General features: G+C 45.5%; 1 protein-coding gene across 1 annotated transcript; it reads right to left on the bottom strand.

The window, feature by feature from the left end:
- Positions 1–10,874: 10,874 nt before the first annotated feature.
- On the bottom strand, positions 10,875–12,003 carry LOC125511560 (mitochondrial import inner membrane translocase subunit TIM23-1-like). Its single transcript, XM_048676966.1, has one exon. The coding sequence runs from the start codon at positions 11,986–11,988 to the stop codon at positions 11,203–11,205; it is 786 nt and encodes a 261-aa protein (XP_048532923.1). The 5' UTR covers positions 11,989–12,003; the 3' UTR covers positions 10,875–11,202.
- Between the last annotated feature and the right edge of the window lie 288 nt (positions 12,004–12,291).

The raw sequence follows: 12,291 nt of genomic DNA, 5'->3' as shown, positions 1-12,291 counted from the left end.
AATCTCGTTACCGGCAAGTCTCTTTACTCGTTCCGTAACACATCATCCCATGATCAACTCCTTGGTCACATTGTGCACATTATGATGATGTCCTACCGAGTGGGCCCAAAGATACCTCTCCGTCACACGGAGTGACAAATCCCAGTCTCGATTCGTGCCAACCCAACAGACACTTTCGGAGATACCCGTAGTGCACCTTTATAGCCACCCAGTTACGTTGTGACGTTTGGCACACCCAAAGTATTCCTATGGCATCCGGGAGTTGCACAATCTCATGGTCTAAGGAAATGATACTTGACGTTAGAAAAGCTTTAGCATACGAACTACACGATCTTGTGCTAGGCTTAGGATTGGGTCTTGTCCATCACATCATTCTTCTAATGATGTGATCCCGTTATCAATGACATCCAATGTCCATGGTCAGGAAACCGTAACCATCTATTGATCAACGAGCTAGTCAACTAGAGGCTTACTAGGGACATGGTGTTGTCTATGTATCCACACATGTATCTGAGTTTCCTATCAATACAATTCTAGCATGGATAATAAACGATTGTCATGAACAAGGAAATATAATAATAACTAATTTATTATTGCCTCTAGGGAATATTTCCAACACTACCCATATCATCAATATTAATCAAGCAGGAGTAGGGTATTACCTCCATCGAGAGGGCCCGAACCTGGGTAAAAACATTGTGTCCCTTGTCTCCTGTTACCATCCGGCCTTGACGCACAGTTCGGAACCCCCTACCCGAGATCCGCTGGTTTTGACACCGACGATCCTCGTGTGGAACTGTCGTGGTGCTGGCAAACCAGCGACAGTTCGAGAGCTTTGCAATTTAGCGAAGCAGTTTGCCCCCTCTATTGTATGCATTGTTGAAACTCAGTTAGAGGGTAGTCGTGTGAAAATTTTAGCTGATACTCTTGGTTACAATAAAGCTTTTGCGGTTAGTAGCTCTGGTAGGAGTGGTGGTTTAGGTGTGTTCTGGAATGATTCAATAAAGGTTGAAATAATTGGTTATTCTGAGTATCATGTAGATGTTGAGGTGGACTCATTGTTAGGTGTTCATACAAGATTTACTTTCGTCTATGGTGAGGCTCAGGTGAATGAGAGGTACAAAACATGGAATATGATGAGAGGTATAGCCAGCTCAAGCATCTTACCTTGGGCGGCCTTGGGGGATTTTAATGAGGTCATACGAGCAGACGAACATGATGGGATTGGCAATAGGAGTCAAGCCCAAATGGATGCCTTCCGTGATGCACTAGATACTTGCGGCTTAGCGGACATTGGATATCAGGGTAATCCGTGGACGTTTGAAACAAGAGTCACGGGGGGCACTTTTACCCGTGTAAGGTTGGATCGGTGTGTAGCATCACCTGCCTGGTCTTTAGCGTTTCCATCAGCAAAACTAGAGCACAAAAATACTGCCAGCTCAGATCATACAGCGATTCTCCTAACTTTGGCCGATGACAATGCTTTTTCTATGCGACCATGATCGTTCAAGTATGAACTTATGTGGGAGCGACAGCCGGATTTCTTGGATTTCGTGAATGAAAACTGGAATAAATCTTCTGCTGTTACAGTAGGGGGGCTGCATGAGAAACTCAAAAACCTCTCTAAAGGCTTGGCCGCTTGGGACCGAACGGAGTTTGGCTCTGTTTTGGCAGAAATAAAGAAGATCAAATCGGACCTGGATACCTTGCGCTCACAACCAGGTAGATCCGGGCCAACACATGTAGAGACAAAGGTAATGGACATATTGGTGGAACTTTACCACCGATAAGAGATCTTGTGGCACCAGCGTGCTAGGACTGAATGGCTGTCGCACGGGGACAAAAACACCTACTTCTTCCATCTTAGAGCTAGCAGAAGGAGGAGGAAGAATAATATTAAGGCCCTTCTTCGGCCTGATGGCAGTGTAACAGAGGAAGCGGGGGAGATGGAGGACATGGTGAATGGTTTTTATAGAAACTTATATATGTCCGAGGGAGTACATGACATGGAGAGAGTGATTGACACCGTGCCTAGGAAGGTAACGGAAGATATGAATGCCCTTTTGAATGCTCCATATTCACAGCAAGAGGTCAAGGACGCCTTGTTTCAGATGTTCCCCATGAAATCTCCGGGTCCTGATGGCTTCCCCGCACATTTCTTCCAAAGGCATTGGGGGGTGTGTGGGGAGGAGGTCACAAAAATGGTGCTGAGTATAGTTGAAGGCAATGAGTCAACAGAAGGCATCAATGAGACCTTGTTAGTTTTGATACCCAAGGTAAAAGATCCAAACCAGCTAACTCAATTCCGCCCTATTAGTCTTTGCAATGTCCTCTATAAAATTGCTTCGAAAGTGATCTCGAATAGGCTTAAAGTGGTACTCCCTGATATTATATCTCCGGAGCAGTCCGCCTTTGTTCCGGGAAGGTTGATCACCGACAATATAATTGCAGCCTATGAATGTCTACACTTCATGAAGAGAAATAAGGCCAAAAAGAGGTGGGTGATGAAAGCGTATGATAGGGTGGAGTGGGAATATCTCCGCGCTATCATGATTAAGCTTGGCTTCACACAGAGGTGGGTGGATATTGTTATGGGCATGGTTACATCTGTGAAATTTTCGGTGATGTTTAATGGTAAGAAATTGGAGCAGTTCATTCCTTCATGAGGCATCAGGCAGGGGGACCCAATCTCCCCATACTTGTTTTTGTTAGCAGCAGAGGGCCTTTTGTGCCTGTTAAAATCTCGATACGAGTCATCAAATCTTGTTGGAATACAAGTGGCAGCCACGGCGCCGCATGTAAACCATCTTCTTTTTGCAGATGACAGCCTGCTGTTTTTCAAAGCAAATAGTGTGGGAGCAGATGAGGTTAACCATGTCTTGGACATCTACTGTCCGGCCACCGTACAGCGAATCAATTATGGTAAATCATCAATATTTTTCAGCAAGGGTGTTCCGGAAAGTGTTCGAGGGGAGATAAAGCAGATCCTCCAAGTTCCTAATGAAACTCTAAATGAGAAATATTTGGGCATGCCTTCTGATGTGGGATCTTCAAAAAACGGAGCCTTTAAGTTTTTGAAAGATAGATTATGGAGCAAGATACAAGGGTGGATTGAGAAGACACTCTCTACAACAGGCAAGGAAGTATTGGTAAAATCTGTGGCTCAAGCTATACGTGTGTTCTCCATGTCTTGTTTCAAGCTTCCGCGAGGACTTTGTGAACATCTTAATATGCTAATTAGAAAGTTTTGGTGGGGCAGCAAAGAAAGGCCATGGGTATCGTGGGAGGTGATGACTCAACCAAAGGCCATGGGTGGTTTGGGCTTTAAGGATTTTGAACTTTTTAACCTTGCAATGCTTGCTAAGCAGGGTTGGAGGATTCTGCGGAAGGAAATATGCCCTAGAGGCAATAATAAAGTTATTATTTATTTCCTTATATCATGATAAATGTTTATTATTCATGCTAGAATTGTATTAACCGGAAACATAATACATGTGTGAATACATAGACAAACTTAGTATCACTAGTATGCCTCTACTTGACTAGCTCGTTAATCAAAGATGGTTATGTTTCCTAACCATGAACAAAGTGTTGTTATTTGATTAACGAGGTCACATCATTAGTTGAATGATCTGATTGACATGACCCATTCCATTAGCTTAGCACCCGATCGTTTAGTATGTTGCTATTGCTTTCTTCATGACTTATACATGTTCCTATGACTATGAGATTATGCAACTCCCGTTTACCGGAGGAACACTTTGGGTGCTACCAAACGTCACAACGTAACTGGGTGATTATAAAGGAGCACTACAGGTGTCTCCAAAGGTACATGTTGGGTTGGCGTATTTCGAGACTAGGATTTGTCACTCCGATTGTCGGAGAGGTATCTCTGGGGCCCTCTCGGTAATGCACATCACATAAGCCTTGCAAGCATTGTAACTAAGATGTTAGTTGTGAGATGATGTATTACGGAACGAGTAAAGAGACTTGCCGGTAACGAGATTGAACTAGGTATTGGATACCGACGATCGAATCTCGGGCAAGTAACATACCGATGACAAAGGGAACAACGTATGTTGTTATGCGGTCTGACCGATAAAGATCTTCGTAGAATATGTAGGAGCCAATATGGGCATCCAGGTCCCGCTATTGGTTATTGACTGGAGACGTGTCTCGGTCATGTCTACATTGTTCTCGAACCCGTAGGGTCCGCACGCTTAAGGTTACGATGACAGTTATATTATGAGTTTATGCATTTTGATGTACCGAAGGTTGTTCGGAGTCCCGGATGTGATCACGGACATGACGAGGAGTCTCGAAATGGTCGAGACGTAAAGATTGATATATTGTAAGCCTATGTTTGGATATCGGAAGTGTTCCGGGTGAAATCGGGATTTTACCGGAGTACCGGGAAGGTTACCGGAACCCCCCGGGAGCTAAATGGGCCATGATGGGCCTTAGTGGAAAAGAGAAGAGGCAGCCCTACATGGGCTGCGCGCCTCCCCCTTTCCCTAGTCCTATTAGGACTAGGAGAGGTGGCCGGCCCCCTCTCTCTCTTTTCCCCCTCCGCGAATCCTATTCCAACTAGGATTGGGGGGGGGAATCCTACTCCCAGAGGGAGTAGGACTCTCCTGGCGCGCCAAGCTTGGCCGGCCAGCCTCCCCCCCCCCTCTAGTCCTTTATATACTAAGGCAGGGGCACCCAGAAAGACACAAGTTGATCCACGTGATCTATTCCTTAGCCGTGTGCGGTGCCCCCAGCCACTATAGTCCTCGATAATACTGTAGCGGAGTTTAGGCGAAGCCCTGCTGCTGTAGTACATCAAGATCGTCACCACGCCGTCGTGCTAACGGTACTCTTCCCCGACACTTTGCTGGATCGGAGTCCGGGGATCGTCATCGAGCTGAACGTGTGCTCGAACTCGGAGGTGCCGTAGTTTCGGTGCTTGATCGGTTGTATCGTGAAGACGTACGACTACTTCCTCTACGTTGTGTCAGCGCTTCCGCAGTCGGTCTGCGTTGGGTACGTAGACAACACTCTCCCCTCTCGTTGCTATGCATCACATGATCTTGCGTGTGCGTAGGAAATTTTTTGAAATTACTACGAAACCCAACATCTGCAACAACCAAACTCTTTGAGCGCCCGGATTCTTAAAAGTTTGTATTTCCCACAATCAACGATTTTGCAAGCAGAATTGGGTTCCCGTCCGAATCAAATTTGGAGAGCTATCAAAGAAGGAGTTGATATACTGAAGCTAGGCTTGATAAAACGCATTGGGAATGGGAACTCTACTGATGTATGGTTGGATAATTGGATACCTAGGGACGAAATGCTACGGTCATATGGAAGCAAGATCGCTAACCCACCCAGGCTAGCTTCTGATTATTTCAACCTAGCTACGGCGTCATGGGACAGGCAGAAAATTGAGCAAACTTTTATGCCTATGGATATTGAAGCAATCCTAGCGATCCCAATATGTACGCGCAACTTTGACGATTACTGGGCTTGGCACTTCGTGAGGAACGGCCAGTTTTCAGTACGCTCAGCGTATAGAATGATGGTGGCAACACGGAACCGCAGGGGAGCATGGCTTGCAGGAGCGGCAGGACCCTCGAATGCACATTCTGATGAAAAGGCATGGAAGCAACTCTGGCATGTTCAGGTACCAGCAAAAATCAGAATGTTTTTATGGTGTTTATCAAGACAATCGCTCCCCACAGAAGATGTACGAGCTCACCGCAATATGTCTATCACCGCCTCTTGTTGCTTCTGTGGCTCGCGAGACTCATGGAGACACTCACTGCTTGAGTGTTCGATGGCTAGATGCGTTTGGGCGCTAGAAGATGGCGAGACGGTGGACCAATTGATTGCCGCAACGGAACCAAATGCGAAACAATGGATCTTCACTCTAATGGCGTCCTTGAATCATAGCAGCTTCACTCAGGTGGCGGTCACATTGTGGTCTATCTGGACGGCCAGGCGAAAGTACATTCATGAAGGATTAACACAAAGCCCGCAGGCTATATCTCTTTTTGTGAACAGGTTCATCAAGGAATTGGAGCTCATCCATGCAAGACCTCCCAACAATTTGCAGGCAGCCCCCCGGGTGAACAGAGCAATGCATGCAAGGCCAAAAGCGCCACCCGCTGGATTTTCGAAGATACATGTTGATGGGGCGGTCTTCCGTGACCGACGTGGAGCAGTTGCGGCAGTGTGCCGGGACCAAGTGGGTAACTATCTGGGGAGTTCGGCTTTGGTCTTGCCAGGAATCATCGACCCAGCTACCTTGGAGGCAATAGCATGCAGAGAAGGCCTTGCTTTGGCTGAAGATCTTCTCCAGCGAAACATAACGGTCACGTCCGATTGCAAGCAGGTTGTTGATGATATCAAGCTGGGGAACCAGGGAGTTTATGGTTCAGTGATAACAGAAATTAAACTTAGATCTCAGGATTTTACTTGTAATTTCGTTTTTGAAAACCGTTCTTCAAACGGTGAAGCTCATAGCTTAGCTAAGCATGCACTTTTTCTCGGTGTGGGGCGCCATGTATGGCTGGCAAACCCTCACAATCCGACCTGTATCCCACTTCATGTGGATTATGATCAATAAAGCTTAGCTTAGTCCTAAAAAAAACCTTACCAATTTATTAATAGTAGCAAAAATAAAATGCCCGTGCGTGCAAGTATTGTTTTTGGACATATAGTTTATTTTTTTATCATGATATTTATTTATTTAACTAACACATCATGTTTTTCAATTTGTCTTCAAATCACCCGTGAGATTTATATATATACACTAATGCATCATGTGTTTCATCAGTTTATCTTGCAATTTAACCCTGCATGACACGCTCATTCAACTTTGGACCAAATATTTCTTTCTTTTAATAAAAACTGCGACATCCCTCGATTTTGAAATTAAAAAAAGAAAAAAAAACAATTCTAGACCTAGCTAGAGTACCGCGGTTACGAGCCACCCGCGAGAGGAGCCAATGAAGGCGTGGGCTCGGGGCGACGGAGAAGAGCGTAGCGGTCTCCGGCGTCCGGCCTGATAGGAGGAGGCATGGCGCCTCCGGCCTCAAGGCGTGGCGCGAGGCGCGGAAGACCGCGGCGAAGGCGAGGCGGTCGGGGAAAGCCCAGGACGGCCGTGGATGTTGGCCAGCATATCCGGTGACAGGCTGACGCCGGCGCCGGCGTGGTCTGGCGGCATGGCACTGCCACTGCCACGGATCAATGGGCGATCGGTTTGGATGGCGGCGGCTATATATGTTGGTTACGTTATTATTATTACTAAAGAGGAAAGAGGGTCATGTATCTCCGTGGTGAAATCCGATTCTACAACTCCTACTTTGACGGCAGTTCAAGCCCAACTCAATTTTCTTTTATTGTTTTTCTAAAATCAAATACAAATCCAATATAATTTATACTAAAGTTTATTTATTTAACCTCCAGTTTTTTTAGACTATAGAGTTCAATTCAAGTTATTTACTAGACTAGAGTTCAATTCAAGTCTTATCTGTGCTTGCATCAATAAAATTCAGTAACCTGTTTATTTATTTACCTCTAGTTTTGAATCAATATAATTACTAAAGTTTATTTATTTGACCTCCAGTTTAGATATTTCATCTCATCCCTCTCTTTCTCTGCCTTAGCCCTCATAACCTGATGAATGCTAGTGGTAGATTTGTCAGACATTTTCTTCTTCTCATGCTCTTGCTTTAGCTCAGAAAGAGCAAGTCTTGCATTGCCCAGGGGTTTTCTATAGAACTACCAAATAATTCAATTAAACAGAAATTGTTCTGAATAATGTTTTGGATAAGGTGGGACACGTGCCAAGACGTGATTGGCCGGTACCGATTTGGTAAGTGAGCTGTTGGATTGATACAAACGGACAAGATTAGATCTGGGCCTCACCGGTGTTAGGTCACCGTAGATGTCGCCAGAACGACGGTGCTACGCCCTTGGTTCAACATATTTGGCGCTCGGGGAGTCTTGGGGACGGGGAGGGGCTCGGGTGGACGCGGTGGTGCTGATGGTAGCCTCGGTTGCCCTCAGGGACGATGGAAACGACGGCTGCGGGGCTCGCCGGAGAGGCGGAGCTCTTGGGTTGGGATGGCTTACACCAAAACGAGCGCTTCTGGGAGAACCAATGGGTCAGCGAGATGCACGAGATCAAGGGGAAAAAGATGCACGAGATCAAGGGGGAAAAGATGTAAAAAAAATATAAAAACATTTAGATCAATGCTCTTATATTTATATTTCTTTATGAAAGAGTAGAAATTATGCTCCAGGACCGGAATCTCTCCCCAAACCTGCATTGCTAGAGGAAAGAGGCGCTTGAGATCCATCCAATGGACTAAAAGGCGCCAATCAGACGGTCGCTCCCAAAAATTGCTCATATTATGATTTCTCAAAAAAAAAATCAGGCGAAGAATACAACACATGTTGTAACTGAAGACTGCACGCTCACCTCCGCAGCTAAAAAACAAACAGAGATCCGCAATCTTACAATAACATGAGCCTTTATTGTAGGAAGGAAGGAAGGAGCAATTCTCACAACCCTTCTTCTTGCTCAAGGAAAGGGACACTCCCCTCATGAGATTTTTATTCGACTTTCGATTGGTTTGAAAATCGGTCTGCTCGTTTCATCTTCCAAATACAATCACTAAACCGGTGAAAGACAGCTAAACCGTAATGCTTGCGTCGTCAGTCGACAAATATGAACCGGATGAGTTCATAAAGTCCAAGGTTGTTGCAAGAGCAACTCGATCCAACAATTGGAAAGTTACCTCAAAGGAAGGCCGGAATATGACCAACAACATCATCATCACTAGTAAAAGATTCATATGCTGCAAAACACGCAAGTCTGGAATTTCATAATGCCTGCCAAAATTATCTATCTTCAAAGAGCAAATTATATCCGGGCTTGAATGGGATAAATAATGATCTTACTTGTATAAATATTATTGCTACTATAGGGAAAAATGATAAACAACCCTGTGCTGTGACCCACATGTATTATTATTTTTGCAATACCAAAATGCACAAAGCTCAACTTTTCATCAATATAGCACAAACATTTCAGTGATAATAACATCCATCTGAGTGCACTGTGCAATACTGAACGCAAACAACTCAAGTTTTCATCAAGTTATTCCTGTAGATATTACTGTACACCAGGATGCATATATATGCCGATACTAGTGAGATGCCAGGATTGAAATAGGCAAGAATATCATCGTATATAAAGAATGTATGGAGAAAAGCAAAATAACTCAATAATGCAAAACCATCAGTTTTGCCTGCCCCGCTAATAACGGAAACAGCGGTACAAAATACCAGTGCTAACATCTCAAGAAACAAGTGAGGCTCAAATTTTTCATCAAGTTACTTGAAAGCAGCAAGTACACCAATCCAGTAACAATAAATAAAATCTGGAAGAGCGCCAATATGCACTAGGATCGATGCATATGCCACCACTAGCAAGCTGCCAGGATCGAAATAGGCCTCCATCCCGAATTACTTGTTTTAGTGTCTAGAACTCTAGATACATCTGTATGTATCTAGATAAATCTGAGACAAGCCTTTTGGGACGGAGGTGATATATCTTAACCGAATTAAGAATCTATCCATGGACAAGTGCAAATATAACAATGATTCAAATGCATTGTTCGACAACTTTCTGACGAATTCAAGTTATTCCAAATAACAATACAGCATCCTAGTGTGAGTAGCAAGCAATGCATTGTTCAATAGCAGAATGCAATAAGCTCAACTTTCTGATGAATTCCAAATAACAGTACATCATCCTAGTGTGAGTAGCAATGCATGCATTGCTAAAATAAAAATACCAAAAAGCAAACAGCTCAAGTTTCTCAGAATCACATTCTGTAGCAATGACATGTACACAAGGATCAGAAAAGGACCCAAGGAGAATGCAAAAAGCTCAAACTTTTTTTTATCAACGCTAGTCATTTGAAATAGCAGTAGAGCATTATTCTGTGACGGTAACATGTGCAGAAAGATCAAAAAAGGACCTAGAGTAGAATGCAAAAAGCCCAACTTTTTCATCATCTCTCTCTAGTTATTCATAAATAATAGCAGTAACAAGTCTTGTGTAACAATAGCATTCTGCGGCCAAATATTTCACCACAAGAGAGGCCAAGGAAGCACCAAGATAACCTAGCGAAATTAGTTACTCTACAATGAACATTACATTCCACAATGTCCTGGACTCTCCAGCAAGCATAATGTAAACGCACACAAACATATTATTGAGTCTGACACCCACCAGCTAGGTCGAATGGAATAGGCATAACTGTATAAAGGATATAGGGATAAGAGCATTCCATTGTGAGTTAGCAACGCATTGTTGTTAAACTATCAGAATGCTAAAAGGCTCAAGTTTCTCATCAACTCTAGTCTAGTTACTTGAAATAGCAGTATAGCGTTCCGTAACAATAACATGTGCAGAAAGATGAGAAAAGGCACCCAAGTAGAACGCACGGCACTGTGAGTAGTAGAATGCAAAAAGCTCAACTTTTTCATCAAGTCTAGTTAATTCTTGAAATAGCAGTGTGGCATTCAAGAAGAATGACATGAGCAGAAAGATAAGAGAAATACCCAATTAACCTGCCATTCTGCGGCAAAATAAATATTTCATCAGACATGAAGCACCACGATAATTTCTAAATACAAGTCTTTTTAGAGATTTCAATATGGACTACATACGGTGCAAAATGAAATGTCTAAAAAGACTTGTATTTAGAAACAGAGGGAGTAGCATGCAATGAACATTACATTCCACGATTTCCTCGACTCTCCAGCATAATGTAAGTTATTGAGGGAGTCTGACACCCACGACAATCTATCTAGGTCGCTAACCAAGTAGTAGTAGTGATGAAGAGAGAAAGAAGATGATGTTACATACATTGCAACAAGGCATGTCAAAAAATTGCTGATCTGATGATACCGATGGCATCGTTGTTGTTTTCATATATAGCATAACACTTTAACATATCATAATAATGTCGAGAAGATGACCCTTCTCAAATAATTAACTCTGACAGCAATAAACGAAGAAACTAGTGCTAGATCATTGGCCAATTGATTCGATTGATTGATGACAGACAGGAGCAGCGAGCGAGCGATTGATTAAGATTAATAATACCGGCCGGCAGGAGGAGGGAATCAATGAATCAATCAGAAGGCGGGCGCGTATCTCTTGGCTGCCTGCTTGGCGGCCATGGCGAGGACCCCTCCGAGGGCGCCAGCGACGGCGGCAGACCTGGGGCCCTGGGCGGCCCTGAAGAGGGCGCCGGTGCCGAGCCCCGCGACTAGGCTGTTGATCCAGTCGTCGTGGCCGTCCCTGGCTGAGACCATGCCGCTCTCCATGCCGGCGTAGAGGAGGCCGATGACGCCGAGCCTGTTGCCGACGCGGCGTCCGGCGGAGCCGCACGAGTTGAGGAGGCGGTTGGCGCGGATCTTGGCGGTGTCGCCGCGCTCGGCGGCGCGTGCGGCCTCGCGCAGGCCGACTGCGGCGCCCGCGACGGCGCCGGAGAGGTAGCCGACCCCGGTGTAGTAGGTGAGGTTCTCTCCCCAGGAGCGGCGCTGGAGGAGGGCCTCCTCCTGGAAGAGGAACTCGGGGGAGGTGGGGAGGTCGTAGAGATTCTTGTAGGCGGTGGGGATGTTGAGGTCCTGGTACGGGTCGTAGAGCCGGCGGCCGGAGCCGGAGCCGTCGGTGGTGGTGGAGGATTCGTCGCGGTGAGGGGCGGATCCCGATCCCGACGGGTAGAGCCGCGGATCGGCCATGGCGGCGGCGGCGGCGGCGGAGGCGGGCGTGGGATGCACGAAAGAAAGTGGAGGAGAGGAGGGTTTGGGTTTGGGGACGGACCGCAAACAAGTCGCCGGTTGGTTCCTTCGTCTTGGTGGAACCCAAAGCTGGACTCTGTGCCAGCCCACGCCGGAAACCATGGCCTCAAGGCCCATGGTGAACAAGGCCCATCCCTCAAGTCAAGCCCCAAGACCGATCTGGGTATGGGTCGGCAAAAGAACTGGGCCTCTAATCATCTTTGCTGCTAGGGTTTAACAAGGCATCATACTTCATGTCGCTTCTTTCGCTCTATCAATTACAATACCCAAACTTCTCTTCCTTCGTGGGCCAGGAATCATGGGCCATGTTGAAGGCTTGTGCTCGAGTTTTCAACTCCTTCAACTTATGGGCCTTATCTAAACTAGTCAAAATTAGAATATACATGCCCATATGGGCCCTGCTTGCCGGGCCAGCCCGAT

The sequence above is a fragment of the Triticum urartu genome, chromosome 5 (genome assembly GCF_003073215.2).
Source record: "Triticum urartu cultivar G1812 chromosome 5, Tu2.1, whole genome shotgun sequence".
Lineage (NCBI taxonomy): Eukaryota > Viridiplantae > Streptophyta > Magnoliopsida > Poales > Poaceae > Triticum > Triticum urartu.
Note: the sequence above shows the minus strand (reverse complement) of the source record. Positions and strands in the feature narration are given on the sequence as shown.